The sequence below is a fragment of the Bombus bifarius genome, unplaced genomic scaffold, assembly GCF_011952205.1.
Source record: "Bombus bifarius isolate JDL3187 unplaced genomic scaffold, Bbif_JDL3187 scf7180000007970, whole genome shotgun sequence".
Classification (NCBI taxonomy): domain Eukaryota; kingdom Metazoa; phylum Arthropoda; class Insecta; order Hymenoptera; family Apidae; genus Bombus; species Bombus bifarius.
In genome coordinates, this window is record NW_022884356.1 from 6,154,391 (window position 1) to 6,175,711 (window position 21,321).

Here is a 21,321-nt window from a genome sequence, read left to right on the forward strand (position 1 = left end):
CCAGCATCGAGTTATGCATCGTCAGCAGTGGCTCGTAGTCCGCCAGGATCCCTGGCAAATTCTGTGTAAATCGTCGTTTCTACTTGAAGAATTATCGTGTCGATATTACTTCCAAGTTATGCCTCGTTTTGAGCGTTTCGTCAACAATAATTTCTCGTATCACGACTACTCGTCATTAATTGAAGATCACACTCAAAAGATATAAGAATACATTTTTATGGATTTTCTGTTAGTTTTAGAAACGATACAAAAACAGACGATAAATCGTGAAAATTTCATATCTATTTTGTATCTATTTATTTTTAATCAAAATCACAAATAACGATAAGCTATAACTTTTTGCGATATTCCAGAGTTAATGATTTGAAACAGTAAATATGCTTTTCTACGAAATAAAAATACGAGTAACGCGGCGTCAAATATATCGTTCGATAAAAACCTGCGAATTAAAAGAATACAAAAAAAGAAAAAATAAACAAATACGATCCAATCGGCGCAATTTAAATCGTTTCGATTTGCTTATTTACAATTTTATTACGTTTATTTTTAAACGTTCGATCGCCACGATTTACTCTTTTACTTCAACCATCGAGGTTTCTCGTGCGAAGACCTTGAAAAAATATCGACCACTCGACTTTTCCGCATGCTTTCCTCCGATATAGCGAAAGCCGCAACGATTTCCTCGCGGAGAAGTAAAAACAACATCGAAGGGCCCCTTGGACTGCGAACAATCTGCTTTTACCGCGATCAATGATTGGCAATTTGCAAAAATCCCCGGCGGTTTCGCCCGCGCGGATTTACGTCGTTACGTGACCGTACAAATGCGCGGCCATCAAATGGATTTGCGGTCCACATAACGTTATGCGTAGAAGCGCCGACTGAAAAATGTAACGAGGCTCCATCGTCGAGCACTGCGTGAATTTCGGCGGGTTAATATGAAACATTGATTTATCGATCAGCTGCCTCTGTAAGCTTTATTCTGTATCTATATGCACGTTTGTGTAAACGTTCGTTAAAATACAAAAAATGTTTCACATTTAAAAATAACAATTATGTATTCTTCGATTGGAATATCATCTGTTTTAATTAGAATTTACTTTCGATTGTAATATTATTTTTCAAATGTAATTTGGTACCTGGTTTTTATTATTTCCTCGTTTAAGAGTAATTTAGCGTCGTTTCATTGCGCCACTTAATTCAGCGTTTCCTCGTGTGGTAAAGGTAGCGAAAGAAAATAGAAAAAAAAGGCAGAAAATTTCGTCGAAATGTTGTTGGTACTACGCACGACAAATTGCACGGAGATCGATCGCCTTCGTTACAATTTCCATCTCCATTGGTCGAACAAAAGCGTTTACAACGATTTCAATTTACCCCCAGAGGGAAGAAAAGCAATAGTCAAAGACGGATATTAATTTCTTCCGGTTGATTTATTGGCCGCGTGGGCTATGTCGACAATGAGCAAAAACGTCGAGCAACTCGCGGTTTCTGGTGTATAACGTAAGGTAAAAAACCGAGAGGAAGTGAAACTCACGGGCTCGTAGCCAGAACGAGGGCCAAATATTCATGGAATATCGTCGTAGAAAAGTTTCCTCTCGCCCTACACAACTGCACACTCTCGACGTATCCCATTTCCTTCTCGCGCCTCGGCCAGGATATGCGCGCATTTATATCTGTCGGGTTTCGTTGCTGTCGTAAACGACGTTCCTCGTCTCGAAATGTATTTTTCAACGAGCCCCGCGTCGTGTCTCCGCGGATGCATCGGCTGTCAATGCTGATCGCACTCGAGGAATTGATGGAAAACCTACGGTATTACAACGGGGAAATTGTTTCCTGTTAATTCGTTACTCGTAGAGGTTGTTTATGTGCGACGTCTGATCACACACTCGCGTATTCTACTGATCGATTTTATAAAGGTGCCCTATAGGACACGAATATCTAGGAATTAGGTTGTTCTGCAAGTTTATAGCGTTTTCCATGTATTTTGATACGTATTGTTATACTTTTCACTAAATTGGATTGTTTACGAATGGATTGTTAACAATTACAAGATTCTAATTTTTCCACCAACTCTCACGCAATACAATATTTTGATCAAAATTATGGCAACAATACATGTTGTTCTAATTAGGAAATATACATATGCACTGTGGAAACTAGATCGTAGATAATATATAGTTTATCGGTGTTGATGACAGATGATGATGAAATAACCGTAATTAGAATTAGCATGACACGATTAAGTAACCTATATACTGAACCTTCCCTAGCGTGACTTTAATGACTATAACGTTGATTTATGTAAATTCGTATTTTCAGCAATGTTTGATATCCAAAAGATTCAATTTTGTTATTATATATTTGTTTTAGATAATCAATCTTCAATAGCAGTATGTAACTGTATTAATAAAAATCTGGTCCATTATCTATAATTTTCCAATTGAATTACATCCTGTAATGAACGAGCTCGTATATAAATTGATAGGCTCGTATATAAATTTGTTTAAAAAGCCGATATATTTTCTATTAAAGAAATAAGCTTCGAAACGAGATTTCTACTTCTAATTGGCTGGCCGTTCAGTGGAATATTCTACCGAATAAGTCTTCTACAGATAAATGAATTTTATTTTGAATTTTCATTTTTCCAGAAATAAAAAGAATAGTATTTATATGAATACGTATTTTAAATGAGGATCATGTGATCATTAAGTACCACGTTCTGCAGATACTTCAAAAATATAGGATATATACACGCTTTCGAGCTTACGAGCAACGTTAATGCTTTCGAGCAACGTATTGTTCGTAAAATATGAAACTTCCCTGTTTTCACTTTGTTTTTCCTGCCGATTTGTTGGAATATCTTATTCATTTTCGCTATTATGCGTTCAATTCATTATCGAAGTATGCGTATACTGATTCACGGGTTTTTGATTGCCGAGTAATTTCAGAGTTTATATGCTTTTAATCATTCGCATCGAATTTGCCAATAAATATTAAACGATATTCCACACCGAAAAAACGACAAAATCATATTAGTACGTTCGTTTCGTAGTAATCAACGAAGAATTTAAAAACGCAAATTAAAGCGTACTTTTAAATTACAAGAATCTTTTCTACTTAATGCTTTGAAGTAAAAATTCCCTAAAAAATATATATCTCTACATATGTGTTCTATCTACTTGGAAATGGCGAAATGTTTTCGAGTTCGAGATAAATACCAGCGTCCCGCTCTTTGACAGAGACACGTTAATAAAACCATTTCCCTTCGTCGGAAGATTATTCCCTTTTCCAGCTTGTACGGTCGTGAAAAGGCGAATTAAAGAACGCACAAATGGATGGAATCGGCGCTCGTTTAAGAAGATCACAGATCTTATAATTTATTCCCCATAAACTGAAACGCTTTTAGAAAGTGCGTTCGCTTAACTGGTAGTACGATTAATTCATATTAACGTCATTATAAGAGAGAATATGTACGGCTGAGACGAGCCAGGGAGAACGGATCGTTCCGCTGCATTCGCTGATCTTCTCCCCTCATTTTCTCCCTTCTCGTTTCTTCAATTAGTCGTTTAAAAAGATCTCGGCAAAGAAGAAGCCGTGCTCGAAGAACGTCACTGCAGTTCTCTCTTGTTAAGCCGTTATTTATGTAAAATTGTATGCCTGTTCGTGTTTGTAGCTGTCCATTGTCTGCTGGAAGATTATATATTGGTATATTCTACTTACAAACGATATTTTGTGCGTATAGGTCTGTAATATGGTTTAACTTGGAAAGTTTTAATTGATCGTAATATATTTCTTTTTCATATCGATCATCACTCTGTTATGTGTCATTAGAGAAAATATTTAGTATGATAATTTTCATATAATTTTCAAAGTAAACGTCGTACTATAAAATTAGATAAAAATACTTTGATATTGCCGGATCGTTTACAAACTACATTCTAACACAGTTATAACGTTGTCGTGTTTAAATGCTCTACTAGCAGGAAAATTTTCTCTTAATAATTCCAAATTGATGATCGATGCTTAGTATTTTCATCGTTAAAGATATATTTAATTGGAAATGAGTTGATATTAATTTTAAGACCCGTGCACGGCACAGTCCGCAAGGTACTTCAATTAACTAATAAAATATGTTCGTTCGTAGAATCGACAGGGTACAGTTCCGTTTCGAGAAGCATGCGCCGTGATCCCACGTTTTATCGACGAAAATTCACGCAAGTTACACGCAAACACACACGCCGATCTCCGGGAAATTAAACTGCAATGATAAAGTAAATAATTCGGTTTATTTGAATTGGAATTTATCGAAGTATCGTTTAATGATAACTGAAAAGCGGACTGAAGGTTTTCCAAAGGGTTTCTCAAACTTATTGCATTAACTGCATCCAAATAAGATTAATATTTGTACTACAATAGACATTTTAATTCCTTTTAGTCCTTCGTGTATTGATTTGAAATACATATAATCATCAAACTAATTTAAATACATCATATACTCTTTTTTTATAAGTCGGTAAGTTTAAGTTTCAATGATATTAGAGTGAAGTCACGTGTAATACGAGAAAAAGAAATACAGGAGAAATTTGATTGCAGAGCAAAAGCTGTATTTATGTAACATGAATAAACGTTAGGAAATTCGATACAATCCATATGGTATTAGTTCGATTAATAACCATTCGTAATAATTTAATGCGTCAAATAATGAATTATAGGAGATTTTAATCTATCACTGAAAATATGAAGAAAAAGTAATATTCAATTTTTGTATTTAATATTCCTGCACTTCCATATTAATCGAATGTAAAAAATATAATATTGAAAACGATATAAATAAAGCAAACGTCATATTGTAAAATAGTTGAAACATAGGAGAATATTTTAGAAATACAGGATATATATGTTATTATCGCTTAATCTGCTAACATTTCTCACAACAAATTTCATATCGTAGAAAGGAAATCTCTTACAAAAATTATTGCCTCGAATACACAGAAATAAAGCGAACAGTTATTTCAAGAAAATATTCTTTCATATTTCAGCAGCAGATACGAGCACAAATCAACAGCCTCGTACGAATGCAACGGTTTTTACCACGCAAGCCGACGGTGCGTCGCAGATTTCCGGTAAAACGAGCTTCGCGGTACCAGCACCGCCTCCTTTGGCCACTGCGGAAAAGGTCCGCAGACTTTCGGATGGCGAGCACTTCCGGCAGCCCAATGTCACGGTTTCCGGACACGCCACCGTACAGAAGCAACTGCAGGAAGCACAAACACAGGCTCAGGCGCAGGCGCTGGCCGACATGATCTTGAAGGTGCACTTCTGTTCTTTGATTCAAGATTTACCTACGTTTTTATATCATTCCTAAGTGTCTTATGGATAGCTGTATATTTAGAAATTTAGAAATTATATGTTTCCAAAATATAGCTAGCAATTTATAACGTTTCGTGTAGCGTAATAGATGTACATTTTGATTTTATAAGAAGAAATATTTAATCTTCCAGGGCACTACCAAAATGGCTGTGAAGAGGACGACTTCCGATCCCGGGCAAAGATTGCACCTGACGTATCAGACATCGGTTCAATCGACCACCAATCCGCAGCAGCAGCAACAGCAGCAGCAACAACAACAACAACAGCAGCAGCAACAGCAGCAGCAGCAGCAACAGGCGCAGCAACAACAACAGCAGCAAAATAACCAACCTCAAGCTCAGCCTACAGTTACAGACAGTTTCTCAATGACAGGTTATTCCGAAGACGGTGGCTATTTTAGCCCAAGTCTTCAAGACGAGGTGTTCCAGCAAGTCACCGCAGTTCCTGACAGCGTTCTGCTTCATGCAACACAATTGGATTCTCTTCAGGTGAGTGTTTCTTTTTTCTAGTTTGTTTCTGTTACCTGACCTATCTTGTCTCTTGTTATTCTCTGTCTTTCTGACCTCTGTCGTATAATCAGGCGATGAATCAATCGGTGATAATTTATCAAATTTATGTAAAAGTAAAAGTTCTTTGAACGTTTCTGCTCCCCTATGAAATATTGACTTCTTTTCCTTTTTGACATTTCAATAAATAACATTTGTCTATAGAAAACTGATACTCTAAGAAAACTATATTTGTACAATCTTGAACGATCAATCTGTAACTGTTTATAAACCTAGATTAAAACCTGATTATAAACCTAGTGAACCATTTTTACCAACTAGAAATCATGATCCAAAATTCAAAAATCACATAGCAAAATTCAACTTTGTTGAATTTGATGATACCTAACTTTAACGATAATTAAAACATTCAGTTGCTATTACATTTCCATAGTAAACCTCCGTAATAACCCTCAAATTCCCCACACACACACTCAGAATAATAACTTCATTGTTATGCACACGTTCTCGTTCGTTCATCCCCGAATGCTTCGCACGCACAACTTTCGCCTCGCAACTGCCATCCACCGAAAAGTACATGGCAAGAAGATTGCTAAAAGCGACGACGCGCGAACGGATATGAGAATCCGCGTTTTCGTCGCTTGTGTCAAAACAGAATATATCCAAGATCCTTTGATGGGCTAATTACACCTGGCGCCCCGTTCTTCGTTCCGTGTCAAGCGTCGAAGACGCTTTAGTTTCAATTACGCGACGGGGCAAGGGGCCGCCTCTCTCTCCGGGCGCAGAATTTAATAAGGCGAATTATCTAAGTAGTTGGCACCAACTGCACCGACGATGACGTCGACGATGCTTTGTGCCGTTTGGAAAGCACCGTTTCCGTCTATGTCCTCCACCTATCCATCGGATATCTTGCACGCCCTCCCTTTCTCCCTCTTCGTCGTGTTTCTCTCGTCTTCGAGGAGACTCATTAACGTCTGACCTATGAAATTCCACCGTAATGGCTGCATTCATTGACGTGCCATTGAAACGCTTTTATTCCGCGAATTTTTCATCCCCAATCCCTTGGAAAATTCAATTTTTGACGAGAACTTCTGAATGAGGATTGGTGTTCTAGGTGGAACTTGGGACAATGTTACTTTATGAATAAGAATTTCTATAGTTTATCGGTTTGATCGATTTAAACGTTTCGGCGGATTTTTATGAAATTATTTCAATACACTCTAGGAAGTATTAAACACGAATCGCAGTATGAAATTTGAGAGCAATCAAAAAATCGTGTCATCGTATAATAATTGTCTAACGAATTATTAATAATTCTAATATACCAAACCATTCAGTTTCAGACAACGAGCCTGTTACAAGAACAACCTGCCGAGCAGTTACAAGACATCACCCTGGAGGACCGATACCCATCTCAGCACACCGTGAATCCCGACTTACAAGCACTGGTCAACTCGCCGTTACCAGACTCGCTAGCCGAATTCAGTACTTACGGTGCCCAATATACAGAAAGCCCGCACACGTTACCAACTCAGTCTCCCCTGCCATCGCCTTTAACGAGACACGACAGTCCAAGTTTCACATATCCAACACCACCAGCGAGCCAAGAAGGCCTTTTAACCGGAAGCTTCCCTCTATTGAGTCCTCAAGAGGACCCGGAAAGCGTGAGACAAGTATCGTCGCCCTTATCAGCGGCTTTTTACGCGACCACGATGTCCTCCGCGGCGGCGGTGGAGGAAGCTCTGAGTGAAGTATTACCAGCTGAATCCGAAGCAGACGCTGATCTATACGGATCCGGTTCACCGAATCCGCATTCTCCACTGCCAAGCCCTTTGTCGGCGACCCCGGCACCGTCGCCACTGTCCTCGTTACCGCCGTCCTCGGTCTCGTCACCAGGACCAGTGTCGTTCACGGGCACCAGCTTCCCTGTGTCGCCACATCACGCTCTCCAGAATCAGATGATGCCCAACTCGGAGGACCCACTACTGTCGTCCACTCCGAAGGACTTCACGACAGCCAGCCGTAGGCGATTCGAGTTTCAATCGTACAAGTTCATCACCAGCCAAAACTTGGTCGATTTTGGACTGGGTAATGGTAGCCTAGCTGGTATCGTGGTAGATAACAACGGGGAGTTCAAGCTGATTCAGACGGCTGGGCTGCAAAAGACGAACGTGCTGGTGCAGACGAGCTCTCTGAGCCCGGCGTTGACTTTCAAGAAAGAGATGCGGCTGACGACTCCGAAGATGGAACCTGTCACTGTGAATCTCGGCTTAAACGTGCAGACTAACCATCAGTACAACGCTGGCCAGTTCAATCAACAGCAAGTGGTGAATCCGACGAAATTTCTTATACAAACGAATGTGGCTAAGAATAATAATATGAGACAGAAAACGGTCAGTGGAAACTTGCCTATTCCGGTGGAGCAGATCAAGGAAGAGCTTCTGGACGAGGATGTTTTCCTTAATCCTAGTAACGTACCAACTGGCAGTCCTGTTAGGCAGTGCAGAAAAAGGCCTCGTATGGATGGAGGATTGTACGCGAATGCGTCACACTCGTATCCGTCGAGATTGAGGAAGGCCTGCGATCGACATTGGGATAGTAGCTACACACCTCCACCGATTTTGGATCCTTCTAGACCTGGACCTGGACTGTACGCCAGGCTGCATCAGTATGAAAGAGATTCTGACTTCAGTTCGGATGATTCGCAAGGGAACGATGGACCTCCGCCGAGAATTAATATCGGGACGAGGTACCAAGCGACGATACCGCCGGTTGGGAGTGACGGGGATAGAGGAAAGGGCGAGCCTGAGGCTGATCATCTGCTCTGGGATCCTGGTATAAATAACGTGCTGACAGATAATGAACGTAAGTAATTGCGGCCTTTAAAAGTTATTGGATTTGGTTTATGAGAGACTTGGGTTTATTGAGAGTTTTTTTATGAGAGAGAAATGAGATAAATGTTTTTTTCTTTTCCTGTTTTCTTCTTTCTGACGAAATGGATATGAGATATAATATCTACAATTATAGGTATTTAGCTAGAGAACTTTATTGGGAATTTCCAAGCTTTTACGAATATGTGTACATATGTAAAAATGTTTTGATCCTTTTTTAATTAAATTTTTTATGATCCACGGTTTTTCAAATTGAAGATTTTTGTACCTTCTTTCCTCCGAGTCTCTCGTTTGTATTAGAGGCTTAATGTCAATGAACAATACTATCTCTGGCTTGTATATATACATTCTTGAATTAAGAGGGAATTGGTTATATAAACGATGGTTATGTGAACGATCGTACAGTGTATCTCTCATCGAAAGTATCATTTTGTATATAGAATGTGATTATACAACCGCACATTACATACGCAATAATTTCGTAAGAAACGCAGTTGTAATAATTATTATTTTCCATAAAGTTAACTCGAAGCAAATAATCGATATTCGTTGATTAATGTTTCCCAATGTTTCTATGTGGCATCGCAAGGAATGCATTAAAAGAATAAGTAGATTACTTTATCCATAAACGTAGATTGTAATAAAGCAGACGAGAATAATACGTAAAACGTTTGCAATATCGTCACGCTACAGATACACAAATTACATTTAGTTTACGCTTTCACGCCAGAGAATGCGTTGTTTCCGCGCGAACGAATTTGTATCTGAAGCAAAAAACTTTTGTTTTTGCAGTGGAAATGTACCTACAATTTGCATGCTGCGCTGCGGTACCAGGTGGAGGAAGGAACAAAGAATACGCGCTTCATCTGCTGCACATGTGCAAAGGAAATATTCATGTACGATTCTTTCAGTTTAATTCCTTTATTCCATTTCCACCATCCTTAAAATTCCTATACCATCCCTTTTCGCTTTTCTTTTTCTCTTGATATAATTTTGAGCAATGTATTATTGTAGTTGAAGACAAAAAGGTTAACAAAATTGTATATAACCAGTATCTTAATTTTCATATATTGCATACATTTCGTAATTTTATCCACTGGGGTTGTTTATACAAAATACATGAAATATCAAGGATTATTAAAAAATGATATCTTTCCCTTGAACTCGATCTGTGCTATTCTGTCTCTGCTATCTTCTATGTACATACGAAATCACTCTCATTGTCTATATTCCATACTTTATATTTTCCTTCGTTTTCAAGTTTCTCATCAATTACATATAGCCCCAAATTATATCAAATTGAACGTCTGATCGTTCGCTTTTTGTTATGGTTTGAAACATTTCAATTAACTCACAACCAGTATCGAATAGATTTATATCTTCCTGTTCTAAAGCAAAGAAATATCATCATCTTTAATACATCTTTGTATTTCCATATTTCATTATCATTTATTCTCTTGCATGCACAGAAATCAACACATTCTCTAACATTACTAATACGTAACTATTTTATTTTACTTGAACTGTTTAACTTCTATTTAGTCATTTTCATAAACTTATCTCAACTTCGTAATACTCTTATTATGAAACTTTTCCAAATACAGAAAGCTAGGATTTCTCATCTTCTCGATGTCTCTCTTTTATTAAATTCTTTCATTAATAGTATCAACGTGGTTCGTTGTTCGTTTCTAGGAAGCAATGTTAAAGCTGATGAGACCGACGCCTCCGTTGCCAGCGGAACATCCGTTGCTGAGTTACGAGTGCCACGAGACCGACCGATGGACGTCGCAGGAAATGGACGCATTCTACCAGGGCCTGTTGAAGTACAACAAGGACTTCTCTGCGATCTCGCGAGACGTGGGTGGCAAGTCCGCGAAACAATGCGTGCAATTCTATTATCTGTGGAAGAGGCTGTGCCCGGACGAATACAGGAGACTGCGTGTTCGTCACGGTAAACCAAAGATTAAGACAGAGAGCAAGGATTACAAGGACACCAGGGAGCTTCGCGACGCCATCGCGTCGGTCACGGAGATGGACTTCAGCGAAGACAAATCTGTTCTTCACCGCACTCTGGTAAGTTCAATCGAGATTCGAATAACATTATCGTTAAATCACGGATGCTTATGCTTTTAAGGGACATTTAAATGTACAGACGAAGAATTCACTTGCAATATTAATGTGGTTTTAAAGTATAGAAAATTATCCTTATACTTATATCGTATAAAGATCGAAGACTGTTTAATTATCGCGTTTCTAAATATTGTGATATTTGTATTTAACATTTATCTGTACGGAGTTTGATTTTTCGTTTCACGTAGAACTTGTTCTTCAGTTACAGACAAACGAGAGAGAAAACTCGGCTACTCTGACCACTAGCGACGGAGAGCTGAGATTATTCGCATACGACTGCCCCGATGTGAGTACCGTTACTTTATATCACCCTCTATGTATTCTATCTTTTACCTACAAGCTTTATTTGATACAATGAGACCGAGTAACTCCAAACGATAACAAATATTACGATTTTAATAAATAAAGTATTAGAGTAACAGAGTTTGTTAGCTGCTGAATATAACTTAATGTCACCGCTTCTTTTTGATTAGGAATATATGATACAATATCGAGCATTTTAATATTCTTTTATATATGTATCTTTTTTTTTTTTTAACAACAAACATAGATCGATCGTTAAATGTCTAGACGATTATCGAGACTATTAAATGTATCTTTCATGAAACTTGTATTATTTTTCTATTTTTTTTTTTAATTATTAATTATTAAACTAACCACTCGTCGAGTATTGAATACGAATCGTTCAAATGTACTCCTCCATTATTATTAACGTATTATTTATAGCAAATATTGTTACTACGCTAAATAGCATATTTTTAAAAACGGCATTTTTATTAAAAGAAAATACCTGAAAATACTGGAAATTTGAAAGATGTAACTCGGATACATAATATGTGACCGAAAATCTACAAAAATTCACAATGATCGATTCGTATTCGATTTGTACGTACAGCGCGTGACCACTCGACACGCGTAGATAACGCGTGAACGTTTAAGTGTCGCATGTGACTTGTTGTTGGACCTGTCGTTTCTACTTTTCTCTCACGCTTTCTTCTCACAAGGTACGAGCGCGTTGTGCGTTGCGTTAAAACCAAACACGTTTTGTGCGTTTACTTATCTCTGTCCGTCGTCGTCGTCGTCGTCATCGTCGTCGTCGTCGTCGTACGTGTTGTTGTTTGTTTGTGTTGTTTATTTTGGCTTTGTGTTTCTTTGTGTTGTCAGAGCTTTAGCGGAAGTGTAACAGTAACGATGGCCGGAAGCACCCAAACCGCCCAAACCGGCAATACCGGCCACGCCACAGTCAACACCAACTCACAAACTCACACTAGTTCTGAGCAACAACTACCCGTGCCCACCCCACTTCACTACCCCTGCAAGATTTGCGGGAAGTAAGTCTCCAATCTCTAATCTAAACAAAAAATTAAGTCCATTTCGAATAAAATGACCAACGGCTAGCCACTGACACAAGCGAATTAATTAACACGACGGGTTACGAGCGGCAAGTATCGGCGCAAGCACAACTATAGAGAACACCTTTGCTTCTTTTTAGAGGGCGAGAGAAACAGGCCGAGAAAGAAAGAGAGCCTTCCTGCATTAAATTATCTCGTCTTCTTCCCTTCTTTTTTTATCTCCAACCACGTAGCGTTTCTCAGTGCTCGTTTTTGTAGATTCGAATTTCGGTTACGTGTCGTATACTCAACGGAGAGTTCGCGAATAACAGGGATATTTTATTAATAGTAGTTCTATAAGGGATATGACTTAATATTATAATTAAATAATTAAAAGAGAGAGAGAGATTAGATTTATTATTTACAGGAAAAAGAATCTTTGGGAGTTAGAGTGAATTCTTGGATTGAACGGTTTTTGAAAAATTGTTATGACGTTAAAGTTGCGAAATAAGTGTTTAGAAAATAGAAGTTGATCGAAAGATGATTTGAAGAAGCCAAAGATATCCTTGGTATTCATTAGCACTCTGTACTACAAACATATTTTCACAAAAAAACTCATTACGATACTTGTATCCTACTTGCTGCTAGATACTGTTAATGCCGCTTTTTAATAGGTGTTTTACTTACTATATATTAACGTAGGACAATAATTATGCAATATGCTATTGCAGCAAGTTTGATATGTTCAATGAAAACGCATTATTCTCTGTATAATATACTCAAATAAATTGCTTGGTACGTATCTTTTCAACAATCATAGGTATCTTGCGGCAAATTTATTAAAACGGCATTGTTAATCGTCTCTGTCCTCTACTTTTAATTCCTTTTGTCTTGAGATTTATTAATTTGTTTCAAAATCTGCTTGCAACGCTCTGTGCATAATTGCATAATGAAATCGATGTATCTGCCTGAACGTATACGTCTTAAATCTAGAATTGAATTGCAATGTTGCAAAATATTGCAAAAATGTTACAAAAGCGTCGATGTACATATAAAGTAGAGAAAATAGTGGAAAATTTCTAACGATACGTAACAGCATATACGACTATGATACGTAAATCAAATTTTCTTTCTTTTTCTTTTCCATCGTACGGAAATGCACTGTGAAAAAATATTGTACATCCGTATCTTTTTGCTCGATATAATTTTTTTATAAATTTGTTATTCGCCTCATTAAATTACGTTTACGTTGCTGTCACTTACATTCCTTTCTCTGTTAAACCAGCATTTCGATCTCGTTCATTTGAATTGCAATCGTTCCAATACGGTTACACGTCGCACGTCAAGGTGAATAATTCCGGCAATAAATATTTAGAATGCTTGCATTACCATGGAATCGATAATTAATGTTGCAGCGCATCATACGCATGATCTGTCATTAATTAGCTCAATGTTCATACATCGTTGTCGTCACGATCGTCATGAATACCGAACACGTCGTTGAAAATACGTTCGACAAGAATTACAAATACTCAAAATCATCGAAATTGTACACCAATTTGTCAAAGAAAAAGAAGATTACAGAAACAAAATGAAAGATCCCCTTTCGATACGATACTATTAATGTTACCCACGTCTCAATAGCTTCAATTTCTTTCATTCGCATAGTCTGTGTGTTATGTACCGATCCCAGGCATCGTGTTTACATTTACCTATCTACAGTCTAATCCCTTCAAACTTAATTCCGATAGTAAATCGTCGATTGAACTAACGCGATCGTTCAATTTGTCTTTGCAGAGTTTTCAACAAAGTGAAAAGCAGAAGCGCACACATGAAATCTCACAGGCCGGTACCCTCGCCCGATTCAACGGGACAGGAATCTAAAAGGCCTGCACAGCAGCAATCGAAGGTGCAGCAATCCCAACAACAACGTCAGCAGCAACAACCACAGCAACAACAATCGCAGCAGCAGCAGCAGCAGCAGCAGCAACAGCAGCAGCAACAACAACAATCAAGCAGCGTTTCATCGCAGGCCCAAGACTTCAATCAGCAACAACTGCCTCCCAGCAATAGTGACACCGGCGCTCAGAATCAAGCGCATTTATGGCACAACCCAACCCGGCTCAGACCACCATAGGACGATGCCCAGCCGGTTCAACTAAAGTTACCTTAACGAAGGCTGTAACGGTACGGTAGGAAAGTATTTTACGGTCGCGCTACGTTAATAGGCAGGCACTACTAAGAGAAACTAAAACTAGAAAACAATAAATCACGATCGTCGAAGGATCGTCGATGGCACGACGAAAACGGGTAAAAAGTCAGTGACTCCAGTGTCAATCTACAGAGAAAGAAAGAGAGAGAGAGAGAGAGAGTCGTGTCTCGAAACCTCCTACACAGAGGCAAAACGTTAACTGACGTTCTAGGCGAGTTATAAATGAGAAACGGACACTTCCATATGATAGATAATATAGTTCCAAGAACAATGAAAAGAAAGAAACAGATGAAATAAAACGAGAAATACCTCTTGTACGCGCTATGGACTTGAGCGAAACGAAATGACGCGTGTTCTCTACCAGACCAGCCATACCATAAGTTATACGTACGCGGTCACACATAGGTGCGGAACACGTGCATCGCAGGATGAAGCTATCCCGAGGTACCTCTATCCTTTGTTAGTAACAACAGACTTCGAAAGAAACCGTTAGAAGCAAAAACAAATGGCATAAGTACGATCAGAATGGAAATTCTAATTTTTGAAAAAGAATCTAAATACTGAAAATGACGAAACGAGGATAGAGATATCGCGTGGGTGTTATACTTCGCAGCCGTAGTCGAAGCTCTGTTTAACGAGGAGACAGGGTAACGGAAGTCCCCCATTTCGTGTCAAACGAGGGATGGACGAAACACCGCGACGATCCAGCAACGGCAGCGGTCAACAGCGATCGGTTGGATTTGTCTATGGGATAATAATCGAACGTGCAAGCTTTCCGTCTGTTTTATCGATCATTTTCGTTTTGTCGATTAACAAAAGAGGATGTTGGAGACGCGTGAAAACGTCATCGACGAACCAAATGGCCTACAGGAAAGATCGTGTCCTACACGAACGACACACTGGCTGGTGTTTTTAAGTATTTCCTTTTTTCCTTTTTTTTTTTTTAAGTAGCAATCTAGCAGAGGTTAAAACCTGACTGGATGAGTCAGGATAAGGGAATTAGCCACGATTCAGTGCGATGTAACGCGTTGAACGATTATTCGCAGTTTTCGATGTACCTATTATGGCTATATGCACGTGAAATGTTCCCAGGATTGTGCCACAAGACATTAACTGTTACCTGTTGCCTCTTTGTCATTTTTTAAACATTTTAGATTAATTTTAATCGTCTTTTCTTCACTATCTACTCTTCATTACTTCTTTTATTTTCTTTTTTTTTTTTTTTGGTTTATCGTAGACGAGATCGGCTTACGAATCGAATCGTTTAACCTGCGATTAGAAGAATCTTTTCTTTCGGATATTTTTCAACGAGATTCGAATGGAAAACAAGACGATTAGAATAAAGAAAGGTCTAAATCGAAGTGTAAAGCTGATTGGTTAAATATAACATGAACGTAGTGTAATATAAGATGAACTTAATCTAAAATTGATCTTGTTTTTAAAAACGCACGAAAGGTAACGATCTTATAAACGGTTCGCGAGCACATCCCGTCCTTCTAAAATTAATACGACTTGTTGCACGTTCGCTCTAGTTCTACTTAGTTTAAATTTACATTTAGCGTATTTAAATGTCGATAAGTAAAGCGATCAATCGTCAAGAGAAAACGTTCGTAGATTTGTTGAAGCTCCCCAAGATTTTTGTTACCTCTGTTACTTAATATATATAATATATATATTAACTATATTTGTCAGAATAAATTTTAATATATATTATATATATATATACATATTATACATATGTATAAACAGATCGATGTAATTTGAAGATGACTCGTAGCCTAGGCGAGATATAGTCCTCTATAGAAGAAAAAAAAAAAGATTAAGAAAGAGAGACACGTTGTTCAAGTTTCACTTCGGGCCGCGATCGATCGTGCGATCGCGATCGAACTGTAACATAAATTAATTATACATACAGCCATGAATACATTATATATACACGCATCGAACGCAGACACGTGGCAGAGAGCGTTTATTTAAATAAATCGAGATGCGAACAAAAGAAAAAGTAAGAGATAAGAAAAAGAAAGAAGAAACAGACGGATTATTATTCGACTAATAATGATCGCGTTAGATCACCACTCTATGTGTACATAATTCGTGTACATGTCTGTACATAATTCTAAACGTCAGTGTCTGTATGTACAATTCGAATGAATTTTAACGCAAAAAAAATACGTAGGTTATAGGTTTTAGGTTGTTTTAGGAGGGATCTATATTATAAATAAAGTATATATACTTGGCTTGATTTTCTACCTTACTAGGGACTACGAGGCGAGACCCTCGAGCCAATGACGGTGAATCGCCTGGATACAAGTTTCGCAAATTTTTATCCTTTCGTTTTAACGGAATTCAACGATGTTCCTGTATGTAAGGTGCCTTAAATGATCGTTTGCGTTAATTTTATAAATTGTTACCGCGGTGTTGACAATGCGTTGTCTCGCCCTTTATGTTTCGAAACTTTATCCGATAGGTAGTACAAATGTAATTTAATTAAAGAATGATTACGTTAGCGATTATTTAGCAATTATGTCGTTTAATTAATATTTACGTCGGCGTACGAAATTCGGCCTGAACGGCAGAAATTCGATATGTTGCTTGTTTTTAGTTACGTTGTATTACGTTGTTTGCTTGTTTTAAATGTATATATAGGAACATCGTTCCCGGCGAAATTTTACAAGCAAAGATATACGAGAAACAAATATACGAGAAAAGCTACACGTGGCGTTGACACGTACTCGAGCTACGTTTCACGATACGTGTGAACGCTAAAACGTATACATGTGTATCCATTGGTCGACGTCACTCGAGAGATTGTCGTTCAGATTTGTCCGCCGATCGTAGCTGCTCTAATTCTACCTTTAAAGATATTGTTATTGTTAACACTCTTCTTCTTATTAACTTTTACCATTAAAAGGAATTAAAAAACCACGATATACATTTTAACTTTTTAAACTTTTCACGTGTAAAAAGGGGAAAAAAGCGAAAAAAAGAGATGCAAGTGACTGAGGATGCTTTTAAAGAATCTGCCAAGTTTTAAACGAAAACAAAAGGGGAGAAAGGAAGAGAAAAGTGAATGAAAGAAAGGATGGCTTGACATTTTCCAATGTTGCTTTTTTTTAGTCTGAAAAATACGCGAGGAAAGAATATCGTTACAAACAACGTACAAACACGTTTCGAAACAGAAGGAGAGAAAGATCTAGGAGAAAGGAGAGATACTTCCGTTTGACGTTCCGCATTCGAGCAGATTCGTTGGATTTTAAGCTTACGAGAGAATCGTCTGTCCTTTATGCGTGTGTGTCTTGTGTTTCTTCCATGTTTTCCCTTTCCAACCCTTCTCAACCCCCTGATCCACCGACGAAAATGAAATCAAGAAAGAAATGTGTAACGCGCTGTTCAAACGACAAACGTTCCGGCCACGCACCATTCGTTCATTTACAGACAAGAATTGCGTATCGATAGAAAAAGAAAAAAAAGAAAAAAAGGCGTATGGCCAAGGGCACCGTTCTATCTATTTAAAGAAAGAAAATCATCTCTCGAAAAAGAGAAAACCGCTGATAAATAACGAATCCTTGTTTCCTAGATACCTAAATATCGTTCCACAGACACGCAACGAACGGATCGTTTTCGTTTGAGAGAAATATTTTTTATCACGTTGACCACATTTGATAGCAATGAAGAATAAATAAATCGAAGCAGTATTTTATCGTTCAAACGTTCGACGCGTGTACTTATTTTCGAATCTTAAATCGCGAATATCACGGATACTTACGGCCCATGGGTATACCTCTTTTACGACCATAGAAGAACACACGATTTTGTAAACTCTGAGTGAACGGCCTCCAGTAAAGAAGGAAAGGAAGAGAGAGAGAGAAAGAAAGAAAAAGAAATAAGTCGAATAAGATGCGTAATCCTAGAAATCTATAATTAACTATACTAACTAAGATCCTAGGTGATTCGAGTATTTAAACATAAGTTCATTTAAGGTGTAAAAGTGTTATATATGTGAATCCCGACCGCAGGTCCGGCTCATAAGTCGAAATGCAACAAAATTAGCAGACATATCATTTAAGACAATACACTTGTTACAGAAACTACGTTTCTACTAATGTAATTCTTATTATATGTACGTAATCTAACTCTTAATCAGATTTAGAATCGATTCGAGGTGAAACACGACGTAGTTAGTGATTAAAAAAAAAAAAAATAGAAAGAAAGAAAGAAAGAAGAAGTCGAGGAAAGGGAAAAGAAGAAGAAAGTGTTGGAATTATTACACAGCAGCGAGATCAAATCCAGAGATCACGATCGTTAGTTGTTAAAACACAACCGAATTAATTATTTCGATAATTTCGTAGTTAAATAATTCTTATTAAATTGCGTTACGAATTTAAGAAAAAACAAAGTGATTATGTACTTAAAATTTAGTTAGCTTTTAATCAGCCTTCTTGGGTAAGATTATGTGTACTTAATAAAATGTAATTATTCTACGTTCTTTCTCCTGTAACGAGAAAGTTCCAAGCTTGGCCACACTCTCTGGATTTGTTTGGCAAATGTAAACGCAAGAGGCAATTCTGGAGGCTGATTACTCAGAATTTTGAGGAAAGGTACGATAAAACGAAGCAATGAAACAGTAACGAATATATGCATGAATTGTACAAACGAGTCCCTCCACGTCACAGAAAAAAAGAATGATATATATATATCTATATGGAGAATATATATATAACAAAAAAAAAATGATAAATATGTGATGTATTTAAATGGTATGTGGTATATGGTATTACATATTTGTACATAGGCGGACCCGTGCCATCAATTAGTGAGTTGTACCGATATTGTACTGCCATTAGTCGAGTTAGCGGATAACATCGAGTGAATGGAGATAGATTGACGACGAAACGGATTACGTTCATCGTATGAAATTTTTGTTTCTACCGGCAAAATCGTACAGCCGAACGAAAAGCGTAGCAGATTCGAATTCGGAGATTAATTTTATTATATTTAATTCTATGTGACTATCCAGACCGAGTGAAATTGATTTTGAGCAAAAATCTTATTTAAACACGACCTGAAAAGTTTTGTTTAATTTTTATCGAGCACGAAATTGTTACGCAATTTATTTAATACCGTACTAGACGTTATCGATTATATTTATCTAAGTGTTAAAAAAAAAATGTATAGTTTAAATTATTTCACAATGCGCTGATTAATTTTGAAACTTCGACGAAGTACAAAATTATTTAACGATATTTTAATATATATTATATTTGTAGTTAATTTAAATCATTAAGCAGACCAAGGCAACGTAGTGTCTTCGAGTCTATCGTTACCATTGTTCATCGTGAATGTGATTGATTTTCATTAGTCGAATTTTATTTAATAATTTATTAACACACCATAACTCGTATGTCTGCGAAAAGAAAAAGATATGTCTCATATCGTCGATAAATCAAATCGTAGGAATGGCGAGGTGACGTTGCGAAATATATTGGTACAACTCGGCGAAGAAAGTGTAGCGTGGTTATACACCTGAGGAATGTGCTCAAAATACTGTATTAAAATGAAAAAAAGTCTACTAAATGATCATCATCGTTTATGCAAGAAAAAAAAACTACTCTTAAACAAGTGAAAAGTTATTTATTGGATTATATTGATATCGTAATCTATCGTCCTCTTACCTATTACCTACTTTAATATCTATCTCTATACGCCAGCATGGTTCTTTATACTCTTCTATTTGATGTTAATACTATTCTCTATTATAACTTTTACTACGACGGAGAAACAAAAAACGAAATGTATTGTTAATAGTGTTTTTAAATGTATTCGAAGCATGGTCAGCTGTAGGTGAGCCACGGATACGTAATGTCGCGTTTCACATGAGAACTGATCGATTCGATCCTAAATGCACGAAGATAACGGAACGAGAAAAAAAAATAAGAGAAGAGAGAAATAGAAAAAAAGAAACAAAAGGGAAAGAAATAAATTCGTAGAACACGAGGCATTGGGAATCTTTGATCTCGTTCAGACAAAACCATCGTCGTCTCTCTGTCTTTTTTGCCTGACAACTTTGTGAGATTAGATTCGTTCGATTTTTCGAACCCTTCGATTATTCGATTTTCGTTCGTCCGATACGAACAATCTTTCGATTTCATGTTCAAAGATCCCTTGTTCTAGACAGCCCTTATCTTTGATCCCTTTTTGCTGTCGTGAAAACATCGCGAATATATAGAGAGCGTGAGAACGGCACGGTCCAGAGTATTCATGTGACACGGACATTTTTATCGCACGGTTATTATCGCAATAATTATTACGATAGAGTGAAAGAAGAAACGTGTGCTCGGTAGCAATATCGGTGTGGACGCGTGTCCGCGCTGTCGTTGTTTTTTCCACTTCTCTGCTCAACTAGTTCTTACCTGTAAGGTGTAGCTGTATACATTAAAATATCCTCGTCACGGTTAGTCTTTTAAACGAAAGGATAAAAAGAAAAGAAGGAAAAGGAAAAAAAACACCGTTCTCTCTCCGACTCTTGTATTGTCTTTTGCTCAAAACTCGCGTGAAAGAAAGAATATCGAGGAAGCCGATTTTGAGGCTACGCCGGGAAAAGCGCAGACGAACCTCTCGTAACTCTACAACAAATAAACAAAGAAAGAAAGAACAAAAATTTGCAATGATATCGCTCAAAAGTTGGTGCCATAAGCAATATGGACAATATATTATTAATTGTGTTAGATGACGTATGCGCTAACTACAGCTGGCCGAGTGAGGGATTCCACTTTAAGGGATTTGCAGACGAAACGTCTCGTGATCGTCCCTCGTGAGCAACATTTTTACTACCCTTACTTATCAAGTATCTAAATAAACTTAAACATTGCTTTTCAACCTTT

At 37.6% G+C, this 21,321-nt stretch overlaps 1 protein-coding gene across 5 annotated transcripts in view; it reads left to right on the forward strand.

Moving 5' to 3' along the window:
* LOC117213030 overlaps nt 1–19,469 on the forward strand; it is a 486,984-nt gene extending 467,515 nt beyond the window's left edge. For 2 of the 5 annotated variants that reach the window (XM_033458240.1, XM_033458257.1), the window contains 8 exons: nt 5,037–5,308; nt 5,499–5,855; nt 7,211–8,738; nt 9,557–9,660; nt 10,457–10,837; nt 11,097–11,180; nt 12,059–12,225; nt 14,023–19,469. In XM_033458240.1, the coding sequence (XP_033314131.1) occupies nt 5,037–5,308; nt 5,499–5,855; nt 7,211–8,738; nt 9,557–9,660; nt 10,457–10,837; nt 11,097–11,180; nt 12,059–12,225; nt 14,023–14,362 (3,233 nt within the window). In that variant the 3' untranslated portion in view covers nt 14,363–19,469. The remainder of the gene's footprint in view (nt 1–5,036; nt 5,309–5,498; nt 5,856–7,210; nt 8,739–9,556; nt 9,661–10,456; nt 10,838–11,096; nt 11,181–12,058; nt 12,226–14,022) is intronic. The other 3 variants (XM_033458248.1, XM_033458266.1, XM_033458277.1) reach the window with 3 other exon arrangements.
* Nucleotides 19,470–21,321: the final 1,852 nt, after the last annotated feature.